The sequence below is a fragment of the Pan troglodytes genome, chromosome Y (genome assembly GCF_028858775.2).
Source record: "Pan troglodytes isolate AG18354 chromosome Y, NHGRI_mPanTro3-v2.0_pri, whole genome shotgun sequence".
Lineage (NCBI taxonomy): Eukaryota > Metazoa > Chordata > Mammalia > Primates > Hominidae > Pan > Pan troglodytes.
In genome coordinates, this window is record NC_072422.2 from 28,103,433 (window position 1) to 28,121,614 (window position 18,182).

The window sequence follows — 18,182 nt, forward strand, 5'->3', positions numbered from 1 at the left end:
TGTTCGAGATCCGAAGTTTATTTTGCTGTACAACTTATTTTGAGTTTTACTTGCTTCTAACACAAGGAAGGCATGCTTTTCCTGCTTCCATGATGATGGAAGGCAGGTAACTCCTTTATGGAGTTTGTACTCTCTTTCAACAGGGGAGATGAGTTGTTCTTCGTTTTCTTTTCTTTTCTTTTTTTTTAACCCGCTTCTAGGATGGTATAGAGCAGTTATCAGCCTGAGACCCACCCATAGGTAAGTAACTGAACTGTGGTTTGCTTTGGCTAAAGTTAAAATTAACAACCAGCTGGTCTTAATTTCTCCTTACCATCAGAGCACTCAGTAATCATATAAACTGTGTGATCATTTGTTTTGCTTAACTGTTTTGTTGTTGTTTGTTTCTGTTTTTGTTGTTTTTTCGGTCTTTTTCCCACTGGATTTGATCAACTCTATATGACTTGATCAAATCCAAAGGAAGTTCCAAATTGTGGGGAAAAAAAGCCTCTGAAGTGACTAAATTCCCACGGGACAGAGACAGAGAGAAAAAAAAAGATGGCGCGGTAGGGGAAGAAAAACGGCTAGCAAAAGGAAAAAGAAAAAGAGGAGAAACTCTTTTGATTTTGGCTACTATAGGGCTTTATTGATGTAAAAGGCCACCTTTGTGCAAGTCAGGCCAAAAGGACAGAGCAATGGCTGTATTTCTGAAATAGCAGCAGTTTGCCCTATTTGAAATATCGTAATGAGATTTTAAAAGATTTTTTTTAGATGGAAGTTTGCTCCGTCACCCAGGCTGGATTGCAGTGGCACAGTCTCGGCTCACTGCAACCTGCGCCTCCTGGTATCAAGTGATTCTCTTGCCTCAGCCTCCTGAGTAGCTGACATTACAGGCACATGATACCGTGCCCGGCTAATTTTCGTATTTTCAGTAGAGATGGGGTTTTGCCATGTTGGTCAGGTTGGTCTTCAAATCCTGACCTCAGGTGATCCGCCTGCCTTGTCCTCCCAAAGTGCTCGGATTACAGGCATGAGCCAACACACCCGGCTACTTGTGTGCTCTTTAATAAAGAAGACACTGGTATTAGTTTAATAAAAATAGTTACATCTTGAATTTAGTAAGACTGCCATAACTTCTAATCTTTTGGCTTCAAGCAGTATAGTCCACAGGTAGTAGGGCTTACTTTAGAAAAGAGATGTTACTGTTTTTGTTTCAAAGTTAAACTATAAACTAACTTTCTCCAAAGTTAGTTTGGCCTACACCCCAGGAATGAACAAGGACAGTGTGGAGATTAGAAGCAAGATGGTGTCAATTAGGCGAAATCTTTTTCACTGTCTCCATTATAATTTTGCAATGGTGGTCTCATAACTTTAAATAATTACAGTTGTGGTTTTTATAAATAATCTAGCTAAACAATTAAATTAAAGTAAATGTAATAGGATAAATACTTGCAGATAAATTTGTCAAAATTTAGAATCTAAAGTTAAATTAAATAACAGATGTTTTATTATTTGCTTATTTTCCAATAAAAAATATATTTGTAGGAAAATATCCATTCTAGAAAAAAGGGTGTCTTTTTAAAAAGGTGAACAATTTTTTATCTAATTCAAAGCTTAGGTTATGTATAAAACAAAGTAAGCCGGGCACGATGGCTCACACCTGTAATCCCAGCACTTTGAGAGGCCGGGCAGGTGGATCACCTGAGGTCAGGAGTTCAAGACTAGCCTGGCCAACATGGTGAAAACCCGTCTGTACTAAAAATACAAAAATTATCGGGGCATGATAGTGTACGCCTGTAATCCCAGCTACTTGGGAAGCTGAGGCAGAAGAATTGCTTGAACCTGGAAGACAAAGGCTGCAGTGAGCCAAGATCATGCCATTGCACTCCAGCCTGGATAGCAGAGTGAAACTGTCTCTAATAATAATAATAATAATAATAATAATAATAATAATAAAGTAAAAGGAACCAGCAAATAAAAGAGGTAAAAAGAAATTTTATAAAAATAAAGAGATTTTGTTTTGGTAAGAAAGCTTAAAGAGAAATAATTTCATATGAGAAAGCATCTTGTATGGTAAATTTAGTCCTAAGTAAAACAACTGGTTGTTTAAGAAAGAGGGATGTTCAGGACAAACCAGAGAGTCAAGTATATCACAACCCATCTGCATAAGTCACAATAAGAGGATTTATTAAAAAAAAAAAAAAAAAAAAACCCCAACTTTCGTATGATCAAGTTGTCTATGATTAAAGGGAAATTACAATGGTCTTTCTAGAGATTGGGTTTGATGTAAAAAAACAAAAAACACTTATACATTAAAGGATTGGTTTGTAAAACAATGAAATTTTCATAAGGGGTTGATTTAATAAATTATAAGAGATTTTTAACTCAAAGTTCAACTTCTATTGCATCTTGCTTGTTTTGGTTTTCTATCCCCTTTTAAAAGGCAAAATTAGGCTAGGCACAGTAGCTTACACCTATAATCACAGCACTTTGGGAGGCTGAGGCGGGCGGATCACGAGGTTAAGAGATCAAGACCATCCTGCCACCATGGTGAAGCCCCATCTCAGGTAAAAATATAAAAATTAGCTGGGTGTGATGGTGCATGCCTGTAGTGTCAGCTACTCGACTGGCTGAGGCAGAAAAATTGAACCTGGGAGGTAGAGATTGCAGTGAGCTGAGATCATGCCATCACACTGCAGCCTGGCGATAGAGTGAAACTCCATCTCAACCACCACCACCAACACCAACAACAAAGGCACATAATAGTAATACTCCCCTTCAATTCATTTTCAGCTCAGACAAGTTTGTTTTTCTTCTGAAATTTTCTTCTGAGGGTTCTGTTTGTTGTGGTCTGATGCTAACAATGTATTCTTAAAGATCTAAAGAAAATGTTTTTTTCCAACAGAATATTCTGTGACAAGAACAGAGGTTGTTTCTTTTGCCTTTTGTTAACTGGCCTAACAGAGTTTACATTTTATCAAAATAATTCCTATGCCGTTATTATTAAGTTTGGTTTGCTTAGGAAAAACTGAGATTAGAAACAAGTTTCTTTAAATTAAGGTTATATGTCCATGTATCTTGCTGTATGTGCTTTTAAAGTCTTTGTGATATTGAGTTATAGAGCTTTGACTCCTGGTCTAAAAACAGAGTCCTGCTGAGGCTTAAACACTGAAGCCTCAACTTCAAGCTGGTAAAAGATGCCAACCAAAATAAACTGCATTCCTGAGAAACAGGTCCAGAAATTAAAGCTATTCAACTCCTCAAGGCCCAAGGACTATTGCAAAAGAGGTATGTGAGATTTTAAGGGACAATTTTGAAAGATAAGAGAAACTCAGTTCCTGTATAAATTAACCATTAATGTCAAAGACACACTGATACAAGACCAGCATATGTGCCCTATGTCAGATTAACAAGGATTTCTTGAAGCATTAACCAACTCCTTAAGAAAGATTATAAAGGAGTATGGAATTTATAACAAGATCAAAATGAAAATTTTACAGATGGTTTATAAAATTTTGGATAACAAATTTAATTGGTTTCATGCTGTTTTTATAAGGGCTCATTGTTTGTAAAGTTAAGTATCCTCAATCAAATAATGAAGGTTTTCACCTTTTTTTAAAAAAAAATTATTGAGTTATCACTCTGGTTAAATTAATGATTTATTTTACAATGACCTCTGATCCTATTTTGTAATATCAAGTACTTTAAATCTTTAATATCTGACAAATTTTCCAATATCAAATGATAACTTCTGTGTTTTTCTGACCTAATTAGTCCTTTAAAATATTAATAGGTTTCCTAACATCCAAAAACGACATATTTGGTTTATTTGGCGTAAGAATTATATAGGAAGCATTGTCAAATATAAAATGGTGCTTGGCTTTCTTGGGGCTGCATTTGTTATGGTGTTCCAAAATTATGGGAAACTCCTATAATTCTGTTATGTGTAAATGTACATTATTAGTAACAATTATAATAGTTATGTTAAATTATTGTGTGCCACAGAGGTAACAAATTTTCTTGTCAATTGTGTCTTTGACTATGACTGCTCTAAAACTTTTAGTCATCCATAGACAATTGTTGTCTTTATTTGGTCCTCTTTAGAAGGTTGTTTTATAATCAGCTATAAACTCTAACAGGTGCTCTTGAATGCAAGTTTCTGATAACTTGGAGACTGTGACATGAGAATACAGAAAAAACTTTCAGGATTCCTGCAGAGCTGAAATGTTTGTGAATATCAAGCAGAACAGGAATTACCTGCATGGACTAAACTAATAGAATTCGAAGTAATCTTTTAAACTTTTTGCTTAAAATGTTGCTGATCCTTTGTTTCGCAGAGTCAAGAAAACTTTCAAGTTAACAATTGAGTACTCTTATGAAGAAAATTTGCAGCAAATTTGTTTCTATCTGATTTCTCCAAAATTTGAAAACTATTTGAAAGTATTCTTAACAATTATGGCAATACAATTATTTGCATAAGTGAAATAAAAATGTTTTCATTGTTAAGAGGACACAATGGAAGAAACTGGTTATTTTACCAAGGCTTTGACTGAAATGGTGTGCTTTCCTTAAAGGAGTCAAATGTGACTTATGGAGTCAATAAAATTCCCTTGGGAAATCTGGCCTCATACCTTTGTCTGCATGGTCCCTGTAGAGAGTTACTGTCCTGTGGTAAGTAAAGAATGTCACTTTCTGACAGGCCTAGGAGCCCCAATATTATCTTGGAAAATCAAGAGTAGAGGAATTCAACCAACTCATAGGTATTAATAGTACAAATCCAAGGCTGGGCTCAGCTTTAAAAAAGTCTTAGCTGAGACTACTTCTATGAAACAAAGTTCCGTCAAAGCCAATTAAAAAAAGAAGCCTATTGGAAAAATAACTATTCTTGTGGCACTTTATACAAATAATATCGCCGAATATAATAAAGAAAATAGATCCTACCATGATTTGTCTTTAATGGGAAATTGGAGAAAGAAAAAATGTTTCAAAAACGATAGTAAACCTGTTGCTAGAGTCTAGTATTGCCAAATTTTTAAATAGGAATAAACCATCCTAGCCATGAAAGATCAGACAAAACCTGACACCAGAGACTCATTTTCTTCTGAAATGCTTTCTCCAAAATATTTTTTGTTTTTAATGAGGGAAATGTGAAAGGAAAATATCTTGGGTACGTGAAATCACTATGCTAAAGGGAAAGGTCAAGCTGGGTACTGCTTAGGGCAAACCTGCCTCCATTCTATTTAAAGTCACCCCTCTATTTACTGAGCCAAATGTACACCTGATTGCCTCCTTTGGAGAGGCTAATCATAAACTCAAAAGAATACAACCATTTGTCTCTTACTTACCTGTGGCCTGGAAGACCCCTCACCACTTTGAGTTGTCCCACCTTTCTGGACTGAACCAATGTTCATCTTATATATGTTGATTAATGTCTTATGTCTCCCTAAAATGTAAAATCAAACTGTGCTCTGACCACCTTGGGGAAATGTCATCAGGACTTCCGGAGGCTGTGTCACATGAACACATCCTCAACCTTGGCAAAATAAACTTTCTAAATTATCTGAGACCTGTCTCAGATTTTCATGGTTCATTAACTAATGATGAGTTATTGTTTCATGGGGTCAGAGTTTCAGTTTCAGATGATAAAAAGGTGCTCCAGATGCATAGTGGTTTTGGCTGCACAATAATATGAATAACCAATGCCACGGAATTTAACAAAAATTGTTAAATCATTACTTTTCTGTTTACCATATAACAAAAAATCCTAAAAATATACTATTTTCACAGCAGAATCAGATTCCTGTGATATCAATGTGATGAAAACATAAAATGAGGTCAGAATTTTAAACATTTTCTGGAGGTCAATGATATTAACAAATTATAAATTTGAAACTTGCAACAACATATTTTTCAGCCATAAAACTTTCATTAAGTTTTAAGGAACAGCTTTATAAAAAAGTTAGGTTTCTACATTCTTTCATCTAATGGGTAAAATGCAGTTCGATTTTATAATTTCATTTATTTTCTTTTTTTGAGATGAAGTCTCACTCTGTCAACCAGGCTGGAGTGCAGTGGTACAGTCTCAGTTCACTGCAACCTCTGCCTCCTGGTTTCAAGTGATTCTCCTCCCTCAGACTTAAGAGCAGCTTGGAATACAGGCACCCGCCACCACACAGGGCTAATTTTTGTATTTTTGTAGAGATGGTTTTTACCATGTTGGCTAGGCCGGTCTTGAACTCCTGACCCCAAGTGATCCGCCTGCCTCAGCCTCCCAAATTGGTGGTTTTACAGGCATGAGCCATTGCGCCTGGCCAAATTTGTAATTTAAAGGGGCCATATTAAGAACAAACAATTCAAACAAATATTTGAGAAATATAATTGTGGTTGCATATGCTTAACTATTTTCTTAATTTTTTTGAAAAAATTCAAAAACTCTTATTTCTAACAATTCTGTTTCTCCTCATTTACTATTAGGTGTTTTACTAACCACTGTCCTGTTTAAGATACTGTTTTTCAATTTTCCATGTATTTTTGACACATTTCTGTAAATTTCTTCTTCTACAATTTTTTTAGAGACGACAAGTAATAGAGGAAGACTGCTAATGCTTCCAAAGAAAAATTATCCAGATAAAGTAAAATATGAACATCTCTTCATGGCTGAGTAAATACCTGAGCTGACCAGATAATTTTCTTCATATTAAGTATCATTCTGCAAACAGTAAGTAGGCTTAGTTTATCATTAAAATAAAAAATTCCAAAAATAAGGTAGATGTAAAGTAGGAACTTTATTTCTCCATTAGCAATGTGTGTTTTACATACTGTAATTTTGCTTACATTTTTAAAAGTTTACCGGGCATGGTGGCTCACACCTGTAATCCCAGCACTTTGGGAGGCTGAGGCAAGCAGACCACCTGAGGTCAGGAGTTCAAGATGAGCCTGGCCAACATGGTGAAACCCTGTCTCTACAAAAATACAAAAATTAGTTGGGCATGATGGCAGGTGCCTGTAATTCCAGCTATTCGGGAGGCTGAGGTGGGAGAATCGCTTGAACCCAGGAGGCGGAGGCTGCAGTGAGCTGAGATCACACCATTGCATTCCAGCCTGGGTGAGAGAGAATGAGACTCTGTCTCAAAAACAATAAAAAATAATAAAATAAAATAAAAGTTTAATAATCTATGAGCATTTTAAAAACATACTATTAACAGTATGCACTAGACAATAATTATGAAAGTAATATGCACTATTAAAAAATAGCAACAATTAAAAAAGGAAGAAAGAAAAACTTACTCTCAATGATTCCTGGAAGGAGGAAGCCTGGTATTGTGCATATTTGGCAATTGTAGTATGAGATCTATTGCTTTCACAACGCCAGATTTTCTTTGTTCCAGTGGGATCCCAGTTTTCATCTGCTGGTTGCAGCAACTGTGTCCTCACTTCTACTATATGTTCATTGTTAGCTTCTACCAAAGTTTTGGTAGAGAAAAGTCCAAGATCTTTACAAATAATAAGTTTTGTTAATCAGTAAAGTTGTATTCAGTTCAATTAAAATGTCAAAGTATTTTAAAAAACTTTATCAGTTTCCCTTAAGAGGGCTCCAAGCCATTTGGTATCAGAGTTACACAGCAGGTCCTTGAAGCTCTGGCTGTATAACCATCATGTCAGGGTGTAGAGGGTGGCAACATTTATAAACATAATCTAATTTTACTTATATTTAATACTCAGAACTTCTTCAACTATGTAACCTAAATATTGTATGTTGGATAATGATACCAAATTTAAATCTAAAATAAAAATCCACCACAATATTATGTTTCAAAAACAATAGTAAACCTGTTGCTAGAGTCTAGTATTGCTGAGTATTTTTCATAATAGGAATAAACCATCCTAGCATGAAAGATCAGACAAAACCTGACACCGGAGACTCATTTTCTTCAAGTGCTTTCTCCAAAAGTTTTTTTTTTTTTAAAAAGGGGAAATGTGAAAGGAAAATATCCTGGGTACCTGAAATCACTGTCCTAAAGGGAAAGGTCAAACTGGGTACTGCTTAGGGCAAACCTGCCTCCATTCTATTCAAAGTCACTCCTCTGTTTACTGAGCTAAATGTGTATCTGTTATTATCCGTATATATCTGTATATGATATCTGTATTATCACTTGCATCAGTGCTAAAGATGCTTGCTCATGCACAAGAGGTATAAAATTGAGTGAGAAAGAAAGATAACACACATTAAAATAAAGACTCAGAATGCTGGGGGAAAAAATCAGTCAGTTTCTGTCAGTGTTATAAAAGTTTAAAGATAGTAAAATATATATTCAATCTTGGTTTTAAGCTTACCTAATTTAAGAGCTCCAGCAAGGCCACGTATTACTGTAACAGGGTTTTTTGGATTTGTACAAAATTGATGTAATGGAGGAAAGAAAGCATCACGTTTATTTTCCAACTGTAAAAGCAAAATATTTTGTTAGGTCTCAGATAAATGACAAAACATACCTCAGATTTGTGCCTTTAATAAAATGACTAAATACAATACTTCAAATTTGTGAGTTTTTTTCCATCAATCTGGCTATTAAAAATCTGCAGTGCATCCTAACCTTTGATATTATGTTGCTACATATTACAGTATTGTATCATTTGTCTTGTCAGGAAAGTGTGGAGGTAATAGCTAAAAAAACCCTCTCTTTTAAAAATTACGTTTTAAATTTGATTCACTTTAAAACTGTTACCTATCTCTTATACCACAGTGATTTATAAAATTCTTTTAAATTAGTTGAGTTGTTCAAAAGTATTTCCCAAGCATATTTTTTGAGTTATCTTCTATTGCTTCTTAAATGAGACAACAGGTAGAAGAGACATTTCAAGTTTAAAATCAAACTGTTTTATAAACTATTAAAAAAACTTTTAGAGAGTAAAAACCACAACAGGCAAACCTTAAATTTGTATTTATTGCCTCAAAGTTTCAACTGAAAGGCTTTTAGTCTCTCCTCCATGACTCTTCTAATACCATCGTCAATAAAGTTCAAGTAGGTAAAAAATTAATATTGAACATCTGTCCAAAGAAAGGCCAATATCTCCAAAATCCTCTCTTACAGATCTGTTTCAAGATCATTCTAATTACTGTATCTTCATATTTTAGGTTAAGATTCTTTAACTTGTGAAGGAGAATGAAAAAGTTGGGTGACACAAACTCTTCAGAAGGAAAAATACATAAAAATTATTTTGATGAAAGCCACAGCAGCTTTATCAAATGCTTACGTTGCTAAATAGTAAAAAAAGTCACTTAAATTCCAATGGAAATTTTATACCCACATGTATTTATGTAAAACTTTTAAATAACATGTATTCATAATCACTTTTATATCCTCAACCAGTTTTTATGAAGCTAGAAAAAAATTCCTTTATTAAAGAAATGTAACATTCAACAGGTATACGTAACTAGCAGTGTCAGAATTCAGATTTAGAACCATGTTTACTAAAAGCTTACCCTGGAACAATTATCTTTTGCTACTCTCATATAATCCCAGTCAATATTTGAGAAGACCTTAATTTTTCTAGACGAAATCTGTTTGCATACCTGGTGGTCAAGAACCTTTTCTGTCAAAGGCCAGATAATAAATATTTTTGGCTTTATGGGCAACCTAGTCTCTTTAGCAAACTCTGTCAATGTACTGCAAATGCAATCATAAAGACAGTAACTAAATAAATAAGCATAGTTATGTTCCAATAGAATTTTATTTTCAAAAGCAGGTTGGTGGGCAGCACTTTGAGTAAGAGCATTCATTTGTTAAGTGCCCTGAAATACAAACATGTTCTTCTAAAATATTAAACCTTTGAGAGTAAAGTCTATGCTCCCTAAGGCAATGTGGCTTGATTTAAAAAATACATCAATTTTCTAAAAGACACATTAGTTCAGACTCTCGATTTATTTATAAGTTACTCAATGCGGACTCACGTAAATACTAGGTGTGGGTGGATTCAACTTGTCCTTTGGCAAGGGTGGGTATGGTGAAGTTGGTGGTCTTGGAGGTGGACATTTATCTAACAAAATGCAGCTATTAGACAAGCCATTTTTACCTGGATTCCTTTAAAAAGAAGCAGAAGAAATGTATCAGTTACATATTTATTTTAAAACTAAAAAAAAAGAAAATCTGAATTAAAAGTCAGGCATAAGGCATTCACTAAAATACAAACAGTGTAAGATATTCAGATCCATTAAACAAAAAATTGAGGACTATTAAATTTCAGCAGATGCGTTATAAAAGCTAAACAAAATATACTACACAGAGTGCATGAGCTAAACAAAATACACTACAGAGTACATAAAGTGTTGACAAAATTCCTCGTTATTCATTTTCCAATTTGCTTTCTCATATCAAACATTAATATAAACTCAAATTTCTCTCCAACATGTGCCACCGTTAAATGTTCTCCATAAAATGATAAAACAGTTGATCAAGAAGTGATTTACGTATCCTTAATATCATAGTATATCTCCTTTCTGACATTGCATCTTAGTAATTATTTCTAGAATACCATTGTGACAACTTTCAAATCCAGAAAGCTCATTAGTTTCATCCTCAAGACTTGTTTTCTGTGGAATTAGCAAATAATGAGATTCCATTTACTAAACTTTCACATCTTATAATTTTAAGTGAAGTGTGTAGTTGCTCTGTGTTGTCACACTGTTCATAATCATTACTTAACAGTATTTGGATTTTTCCTTTAATGAAAGGTATAGTATTTGTTAAATTATTAATATAAATTCTTAAAATATGGTAAAATTACTTCCATAATCCAATTCTTCTTTCAGTATGCAAATAAGAAGTATATTCCTAAACCTTAATATTTTAACAAATTCAGAAAATTGGTAAGCCTTTCAAATTATTCAAGCTGTCTCACCTAATTATTAAAATTCTAAAATAATCAATGCATTAAAATATCAAAGGAATGAGCTCTTAAAAATGTTAATATTTCAGACAAAAATCTGAAAACTCTGTTTTGGAAAGTAAAAAATACATTACATCAGTAACCGCATTTATTTCAGAATCAATTATGTTTTTATTTCAATATATAGAATAATAAAAGCTGAAGCAAAAGCTTGTTTTGCTTTATTTTCCTACACAGAAAAAAACTTTCAAGTCATGCCTCTGTGGTTGGACTAATAAAAATGAAACTTTGAAATGCAACATATACACTTTTAAGATGTCATAGTAAACAGCCGTTAGGGTGTATAACCTTTTTAAACAACTAAAAAGGTCTTATGCATTTTTAGGTTATGAATTAGGTTAGAAATTTGACTTCTCTATTTTTTAAATAAAAAATGTGCAAATATCTATTAAACATTTACATTTAACTACCTATTACATTCTAAAGTAGTATCTAGATTTCAGTCTCTCTCCACAAAGCATAATGACCCATAGGTTTAGTTATAGATGATACATGTTAAGCTTTTAAACTTAAATATGGAACTGAACCTAATTCATAAACTCCTTAGAATTTCTGTTTTAAACACATAGAATATACTTCGTGAAGAGACAATTCAAGTATTCTCACTATACCAGTACTTAATTGTACTAAATTTGGTGAAGTATTTAATTGTACTAGACATTTCTTTATGTTAATTTCTTGTAGTATCAAAAATTATTTGAACAACCACCTCCGTAAAAAAAGAGACTATGCAGGGTGCGGTGGCTCACGCCCGTAATCCCAGCACTTTGGGAGGCAGAGGTGGGCGGATGACCTGAAGTTGGGAGTTTGGGACCAGCCTGACCACGATGTAGAAACCCCATCTCTACTAAAAATACAAAATTAGGTGGGTGTGGTGGCGGTGGCCTGCAATCCCAGCTACATGGGAGGCTGAGGCGGGAAAATCACTTGAACCTGGGAGGCAGAGGTTGCAGTGAGCCGAGACAGTGCCATTGCACTCCAGCCTGGCTGACAAGAACGAAACTGTCTGAAAAACATAACAAAACAAAACAACAACAACAACAACAACAAAACAATAAGACTAAGAAATTGGGATTTACTGTAGAATTCTGTTGTAATTTCTACAGTCTATAAAAGAAAAAACAGTGGATATATAGGAAGCTAAAGCAATGGAAAATATAGATACCTAAATTTGAAAAAAGAAAGAAAAAGATGAGGCATGAGCAAAAGAGTCATGATTCAATCACTGACACATGATATCACTTAATTTATTTGAATCTCAGTTTTCTCCCCAGAATGGATGCTATTATCAACTGACTGAATTGGTGTGCACATAGAAACTATCATTTCTCATTCTGGCCTTTTCTCTGCAACTCAGAATAATTTTATTCCCAACTTTAGAATCCATCCTTTTATTCTCTTTCTTTCTGTGATTGTTTTCTTTTTCTTTCTTAATTTCTCTCCTATTTTCTTATTGTTATGTTACCTTCACTAGCAAATTGGAAGCTACATTTATTGGAATAGTGTTTCAGCCACAAATACTTACAATATTTTAAAGATACACTATTTACAGCTTTTAAAAATAAAATTATCCATTTCTGGTAAGGTAAAGTCCTTTTACCTTGTCTAACCCAAAAATAACTCTTTAAGAACGCATTTTACTATAAAGTGATTGTTTATATACACCTCAAAATGAGATAGAAGATTAAAATCTATAGTCCATTAAGAAATATAAAACATATCAATTTATTTAATTATTATTTTGCAAAAAAATTATCACTACTCCATTACTGCTCCCCAAGGTTGTCGCAATCATAAATTACATACAAGCAAGAAATTTTGATTTCATCTTAGACGCTGATCAGTTAATATACATTTAATGGCTGACACACGATGGTTTCTAATAAAATAATCTAAATGCCTGAGAGTCTAATCAATGCTTAGATACAGTCATAGAGAAAAAACACGTAACATCTTAAGATCTCACAGTATGAGGAAAAGAGTTATATAATTGTGAGGCAAAAATTGTTTTCAAATTTGAAGTTTAAAAACTTTTTAATAAAATGACCAAAGTAGATTAAAAATAATGTTTAGATTGTCTAGTTATAGGGTATTTATTTTCTGTTAATTTGCATCTAATTTCAGAAAGCTCTTTTATGAATCTAATAAAACCAATATATTGTTAAAATTTCGAGGTTTAGGTACTAAAAATATAGAAGTAATACAGTATGTGTTTTAGGCATGCGAAATGACTTTCACTTACATTTTATACTCTTCTATACAGAACATTTATAAGAGTTAAGATAACTTATTAAGATTTAATTTTATTGTGTTTAAAGTCTATGTCAGGTTTGTCTTTGAGGCAGTCCAAACTCTGTAAAACTGACTGTGATAATGATTGCACACATCTGGTAGTCTGCTAAAACCAAATGAACTGTAAACACTACATGACCAAACCGTATAGTATGTGAATTATATCTCAATAAAGCTGTTTTTTAAAAAAGGTGGATTAGGCTCTTTGAGGTAATCAATGTGTTGGCTTAATATCAAAGAAAGTGTTCCTGATTCTTTTTTGAGGGAAGGGAATGAAAACCAATTTTTAAACAAACATGTGAACCCCAATTGCTTAAAACAGTAGCACAATATAGCAAGTCTTACCAGACTGCCTGCATTCTCCCTGCATTTCCTGTCTCTCCTGGAAACTATGTAACTTCTAGAGTCTGACAAAATGTTTTCTAAAATGTAAGCAAAGACTAGCCTTAATAATCAGTAAGGCCTATTTCTACTCTTAACATTCTACAGCTCTAACTAAAAAGGAAACAAACAATAGGATATTCCAGGCTTTGCTGTTCCCTATGTGAGGACTTCCCTTATTGTCTTTAAATTCCCAGAATGAGGTTTATCACAGAGAAATTGATGATCCTAATAACCAATAAAGGTTTGTAACACTAGAAAAAGACATAATCTCGCAGATAAACCAGTTCACAGAAAAATGCTTTCCATATCTAATACAGTGATAAGATAAAACCACAGTGTTTCCACAATGGCTGAATAGGAACAGCTCCAGTCGGCAGCTCCCAGCGAGACCAACACAGAAAGAGGGTGATTTCTGCATTTCCAACTGAGGTACCCAGTTCATCTCACTGGGACTGGTAAGACAGTGGGTGCAGCCCACAGAGGGCAAACAGAAGCAGGGTGGGGGCACCACCCCACTCAGGAAGTGCAAAGAGCCCAGGGACCTCCCTCCCTCAGCCAAGGGAAGCCATGAGGGACTGTGCTATCTGGCCCAGATATTATAATTTTACCAGTTTTTGCAATCCGCAGATGAGGAGATTCCCTCGTGTGCCTATACCACAAGGGTCCTGGGTTTCAAGCACAAAACTGAGCGGCTGTTTGGGCAGACACGGAGCTAGTTGCAGGAGCTTTCTTTGCACCCCACTGGTGCCCAAAACCCAAGAGAAACAGAACCGTTCCCTCCACTGGAAAAGGAGCTGAAGCCAGGCAGCCAAGTGGTCTCACTCAGCAATGCCCAGCAAACTAAGATCTACTGGCTTGAAATTCTCACTGCCAGCACAGCAGTCTTAAGTCAACCTGGGAATGACTAAGCTTGGTACAGGGAGAGGCATCTGCTTTCCTGGGCTTCAGCAGGCAGTTTTCCCTTTGGCAATGCTAAGTAGGCCAGGCGGTTTGGATTGGGTGGAATTCATCACAGCGCAGCCAAGAGGCTGGGGCCAGACTGCCTCTCAAGATTCCTCCTCACTGGGTAGGGCATCTCTGAAAGAGAGGCAGCTGCCCCACTCAGGGGCTTTCAGATAAAACTCTCATCTCCCTGGGACAGAACACCCGGGGGAAGGGGTGGCTGTGGGCACAGCTTCAACGGGCTTAAACTTTCATGTCTGACAGCTCTGAAGAGAGCAGTTGATCCTGATAAAAAGGATTCTCTCAGCACAAGGCTTAAGCACTGCTATAGGACAAACTGCCTCCTCAGGTGAGGCCCTGACACCTATGCCTCCTGACTGGGAGAGACCTCACACAGGACTGATCCAGCTGGCATCAAGCCAGTGCCCCTCTGGGACAAAGGCAGCAATCTTTGCTGTTCTGCAGCCTGCACCTGATACCTAGGCAAAAAGGGTCTGGAGTGAATCTCCAGAACACTGCAGAAGATGGGCCTGTTAGAAGAAAAAACAACAAAGAGCAAGAACGTCATCAATAAAAAGGACCTCCACACAAAAGCCCCACCCAAAGGTCATCAGCCTCAAAGATCAAAGGCAGATAAATCCACGAAGATGAGGAAAAACCAGTGCAAAAATGCTGAAAATTCTAAAAACCAGCATGCCTGTTCTATCCAAAGGATCGCAACTCTTCTCCAGCAAGGGCACAGAACTGGATAGAAAATGAGACGGACAATTTGACAGAAGTAGGTTTTAGAAGGTGGTTAATAACAAACTCATCTGAGCTAAAGGAGTTAAAGAACCTTGATAAAAGATTACAGGAAATGCTAACTAGAATAACCAGTTTAGAGAGGAACATAAATGACCTGATGGAGCTGAAAAACACAGCATAAGAACTTTGTGAAACATACAGAAGAATCAACAGCTGAACTGATCAATTGAAAGAAAGATATCAGAGATTGAAGATCAACTTGCTGAAATAGGAGTGAAGACATTATTAGATAAAAAAGAATAAAAAGGAATGAACAAAGCCTCAAAAAAAAAAACGGGACTATGTGAAAAGACCAAACCTATGATTGACTGATGTACCTGGAATTGATGGAAAGAATGGAACCAAGATGGAAAAAGCACTTCAGGATAATTTTGAAGAAATGGATAAATTCCTGGAGACATACAGTCTCTCAAAACTAAACCAGCAGAATTCCAATCTCTAAATGTAACAATAACAAATTCTGAAATTGAGGCTGTGATAAATAGCCTACCAATCAAAAAAGGCCAAGGGCCAGGATTCACAGCCAAATTCTACCAGATGTACAAAAAGGAGCTGGTACTATTCCTTCTGAAACTATTTCACACAATAAAAAAATAGGGACTCCTCCCTAACTCACTTTATGAGGACAGCATCATCCTAATACCAAAACCTGGCAGAGATACAAGAAAAACACAAAACAAATCCGGCCAATATCCCTGATGAACATTGATGAAGAAATCTTCAATACAGGCAAACCGAATCCAGCAGCACATCAAAAAGCTTATCCACCACAATCAAGTTGGCTTCATTCCTGGGATGAAAGCCTGGTTCAACATAACACAAATCAATAAACGTAATCCATCACATAAACAGAATCTATGATAAAACCCACATGATTATTTCAAGATATGCAAAAAAGGCTTTAATAAAATTCAACATCCCTTCATCCTAAAAATTCTCAATAAACTAGGTATTGATGGGACATGTCTCAATAAGAGCTATTTATGGCAAACCCATAGCCAATATCATATGGAATGTGCAAAAGCTAGAAGCACTCCCTTTGAAAACCACTACAAGACAAGGATGCCCTCTCTCACCATACCTATTCAACATAGTATTCAAAGTTGTGGCCAGGGCAATCAGGCAAGAGAAGGAAATAAAGGGTATTCATATAGGAAGAGAGGAAGTCAAATTGTCTCTGTTTGCAGATGACATGATTGTATATTTAGAAAACCCCATCATCTCAGCCCCAAAACTGCTTATAAGCTGATAAGCAACTTCAGCAAAGTCTCAGGATACAAAATCCATGTGCAAAAATCACAAGCATTCCTATACACCAATAATAGACAAAAAGAGCCAAACCATGCATGAACTCGCATTCACAATTGCTACAGAGAATTAAATACCTATGAATACAACTTATGAGTACCACTTCAAGGAGAACTACAAACCAGTGGTCCAGGAAATAAGAGAGGACACAAACAAATGGAAAAACATACCATGCTCATGGATAGGAAGAACCAATATAGTAAAAATGACCTGCCCAAAGTAATTTATAGATTCAATGCTGTACCCATAAAGCTACCATTGACTTTCTTCACCAAATTAGATAAAACCACTTTAAATTTCATATGGAATTAAAAAAAGAGCTCATATAACTAAGACAATCCTAAGCAAAAAGAACAAACCTGGGGGCATTGCACTACCTGACTTCAAACTATACTACCAGGCTACAGTAATGAAAGCACAGTACCGGTACCAAAATAGATATATAGACCAATGAAACAAAACAGAGGCCTCAGAAAAAACACCACACATCTACAACCATCTGATCTTTGACACCCTGTCAAAAACAAGCAATGGGGAAGGTATTCCCTATTTAATAAATGGTGTTGGAAAAACTGGCTAGCCATATGGAGCAAACAGAAACTGTACCCCTTCCTTACAACTTATACAAAAATTAACTCAAGATGGATTAAAACTTAAATGTAAAACCTAAAAGCATAAAAACCCTAGAAGAAAAACTAGGCAATACCTTTCAGGACATAGGCATGGGCAAAGACTTCATGACTAAAACATCAAAAGCAAATGCAACAAAAGCCAAAATTGACAAATGGGATCTAATTAAACTAAACAGCTTCTGCATAGCTGTTGGGGGAAAGGCTTATGGAGTGCCTGTATGAACTGGCCATAAAAATATGGGACAATAAGTTGTGGAAAGCCATAAAAGGGCTCTGAGGAGGAAAGCCTTCTTATCACCATTATGTTCCCATGCTCTGAGCAAGACCTGCTCTCTTACCTAGAAACACTGTGTTAAAGGAGAAAGACACTCCTTTGAAGCACGGGAATGTGGCTGGACATGCAGCCTCCTAGTTCAGCCTGCTCCCACCAGCTGCTCTTCAGTAAGTTAAAGATATGCTGATTGAGCACAAAAGAGATTCACTTAAACTGCCACTGCTATAAGATTATGTGTATGACGCACTGCCTCCCTTTCACCATTTTGCCCTGAACGTCTGCTTCTTAGATCTAAGTGATTGTACTCACAGTGTGGAGACCAGAGCTCTAAGCCTTTGCGCCTCCACATTTTGCACTGGCCCCCTGGCTCCCACCTTTATGAACTCTTGTCTCTTCTCATTTCTTTGTCACCATTGAACTTCAGGTACCCACAGGTGGTGATGAGGCTGGACCCCAACACACAGCAAAAGAAACTATTATCGGAGTGAACAGGCAACCTACGGAATGAGAGAAAATTTCTGCCATCTTTCCATCTGACCAAGGTCTAACATCCAGAGACTACAAGGAACGTAAACTCATTTACAAGAAAGAACAGCCTCATCAAAATGTGGGCAAAAGGTATG

General features: G+C 35.7%; 1 protein-coding gene across 43 annotated transcripts in view; it reads right to left on the reverse strand.

Moving 5' to 3' along the window:
- Positions 1-18,182, reverse strand: part of UTY (ubiquitously transcribed tetratricopeptide repeat containing, Y-linked) — a 249,115-nt gene that overhangs the window by 81,731 nt on the left and 149,202 nt on the right. For 35 of the 43 annotated variants that reach the window (XM_063804975.1, XM_063804974.1, XM_063804973.1 and 32 more), the window contains 3 exons: positions 9,929-10,058; positions 8,314-8,419; positions 7,267-7,472 (listed from right to left, as the gene is read on the reverse strand). In XM_063804975.1, coding sequence (XP_063661045.1) covers positions 7,267-7,472; positions 8,314-8,419; positions 9,929-10,058 — 442 coding nt within the window. 43 annotated transcript variants of the gene reach the window in all.